The sequence below is a fragment of the Myotis brandtii genome, unplaced genomic scaffold (genome assembly GCF_000412655.1).
Source record: "Myotis brandtii unplaced genomic scaffold, ASM41265v1 scaffold139, whole genome shotgun sequence".
Taxonomy (NCBI): Eukaryota; Metazoa; Chordata; class Mammalia; order Chiroptera; family Vespertilionidae; genus Myotis; species Myotis brandtii.
Window position 1 is genome coordinate 655906 of NW_005354965.1, and position 2648 is coordinate 658553.

General features: G+C 61.1%; 1 protein-coding gene across 1 annotated transcript in view; it reads right to left on the bottom strand.

Moving 5' to 3' along the window:
- Window positions 1–1056: 1056 nt before the first annotated feature.
- The window catches only part of URB1 (URB1 ribosome biogenesis 1 homolog (S. cerevisiae)), a 43360-nt gene continuing 41768 nt past the window's right edge, over window positions 1057–2648 (bottom strand). Inside the window, exon 41 of the mRNA XM_014535196.1 lies at window positions 1057–1731. Within this exon, the coding sequence (XP_014390682.1) occupies window positions 1534–1731 (198 nt within the window). The 3' untranslated portion in view covers window positions 1057–1533. The remainder of the gene's footprint in view (window positions 1732–2648) is intronic.

Genomic DNA, 2648 nt, shown 5'->3' on the forward strand with positions numbered 1-2648 from the left:
GGGAACGGGCCCTGGACGGGGACCCCCACGGCATCAGCTGATGTCGGCCACAGCCCAGCCGGCCTCCCACTGGAGACAGTTCTGCACCAGCGAGCGGCGGCCACTCCGAGGGGCTCAAACCTGGACACGTGCCTCCTGAAAGCAGCAGAAGCGCAGCTGCCAAGAACCACCACCAGGAGGCGCTGACGGGGGCGTGTGAACCCGCACTGGTCCCAGCCGCACCCGCCCGCCTGGCCTGGCCTGGCCGGGAGCAGCCCCAAGGGGGCAGCGCTTCAGTGCCCAGCCGCTTACTCACTTCCATGCTCACTTCGGAAGCGTAGAAAAAGAATAAACACAAATAAAGATGTAATAGCCACTCATCCCTACTCTGCCACTTTCTAGCCTCCACCATCACTGCTGCACACGGTATCGACCTGGAGTTCCCGGCTGATGTGTAGCTTTTGTAGGTTCCCGGGGCGGTGGCCTCCGCAGACTGGGGGCCATGGGCAGAGGGAGAGCGACTGAGCTGCAGGGATGCAGACACGGGGAGGAAGGAGCAGGTGTCCCTCCCCCTGGGATCCGCGTGCAGGACGGACTGCAGGTGAGGACTCCGCTGCCGGGGTTTGGGGGGACGGGAGAGGGAGGCAGCTTTGTGGTTGAGGGGAACTGTGCAGACCAGCAGGTTCTGGTCTTGGTTAAAACCTTGTTATGAAGAAAAGCAGGAGAGACTCAGGGACCCTGGGGCGGGAACCAGAGCAGACGCTGAAGCTGAAGCCAAGCCTCTCGTGGGGGCGTCACACGGGCGAGCGAGCAGCCACCTCCCGGGGGACAGGCAGGGAGGCCACGGCTGATAGTGACGAAGCCGGGAGCCCTGGCGTGCGGGGTGCGGGGTGCAGGCACGCAGAGCTCTCAGGGACGGGCTAAACTTCTACACGGGAAACTGCCTCATCCACATTCCACATGCGTCAACGATGACACCAATTAATGAGGGATCTTAAAAGTCAAACCCTGACCGCAAACATGCAGGCCTCTGTGGAATAAAAATAGCTTTTAACATCAATTAAGCAAAACGCAAAAACTTAACAAAAATAGACATTTATTATCAAGTTAAAAACACAGGCTGCCTTCCCTAAGCCGAGGTCAGGCGACTGCACCCTGCGAGGTTCTGAGCAGCCCCTCGGATTTCAGGGAACAGAAGCTGTGGCAGGAGCTGACCTGACAGTTACACGGAGCTCTGCCCCGACTCCTACAGAGACCACCTTAGGCACCTCCGCTCGTGCGCTTTGGGACACATTTGTGGCCGTTTAGCTTAACTTTACACGGGAGCCCTCGCGTGCTCAGTGCCACTCACTTTGAGGAGTTTCCTCTAAGAACGAGGAACGAGAAAAGGGCCGGCCCACTGATCACTGTGCGGCCCACGGCCCCGTCACGCTGACCGCCTCACGCAGGCCCTCCACTCTGTTTATTGGTCGAATAAATAGAGCTTTTCCTCCAGGACCCTGGTCACTACACACACCCCGCACGCCTCATGGACTCCTAGAGCCCGCGAGGGCGTCACGTGTCCGGGGCCAGGGCGGCGATGTCCTCGCAGAGCCCGACGATGGCCTCCTGGTCACCGCCTGGCGTGTCCTCGGCAGCCTCTCGGACCATCTGGACGTGGGCGAGGAGGGTGTCTGGCCGCCGGACCCCCAGCCAGACGTCCTGGACGTACAGGGACAGCAGGAAGGCAGCGGAGGCTGCGGGGAGGACACAGGGCCATCAGAACGCCATCCACTCGGCCAGACAGCCCGTCACCCACCCCTTGCAGGACGGACATGCCATGAACCAGGCTCACTCCTGTGGCCACCGAGTGGGCAAGTGTATAAAACAAATGCATCTGCCTTCGTGTAACTTCTGGTTCATCGCTTCTGCTCCCTGAGGAACCTGTCTTATCTGGTGATGCAGGAAACGCTGCTATAGGCCAGTCTCCTCTTGGTCTGACCCCCGCCCCTGCCCCCCGGACAAGCAGAGACTCAGTCCCCAACTGCGGCCGGATGAGGACAGTCACCTGCTCCCAGGTGAGCCCACCTGCGGGCTGCCCACCCTTCCCTGCTCCCTGCGTCCTGGGAGAAGGGGCCGCGTGCCCTCCTTCAGGCCTCAGCGCCTCTATTCACTCACTCGCACATGCAAACCTTTCCTAGGCAGCTGCCGAACGCCAAACATGGCAACTGTGGGTATCCGTACTTGTGTGCACACATGTATATGCGAGTGCACACACACGCACTCGTGCACACACGTGTGCACGCACACACATGCAACCGTGTGCACACACATGTACCCGTGTGCGCGCGCACACACACACACACACACACACACGCATACATGTATATGCGCGCGCGCACACACACACACACAATACACACACGTGCGCGCGCGCACACACACGCACCTGGCCACAATGTGGAATGTAACTCTGGTTGGGAAACGGCGGACACTTGGGGAAGTCCCTGGCCTGCAGGGAGGGGCCGTCCTGGGGGGATTGGAGGTCTGGGCGAGCACCCCCCACTGTGAGATGAGCGTCACTAAAGGCTTTCCTGCAGGCAAAGGCCCGGCCCCGCCTCACGGTCAGGCCCACAGTCCCCCAGCCTGTGCCGAACTGCTCCCCACCCCCCACCCGCCCACGGCATCCC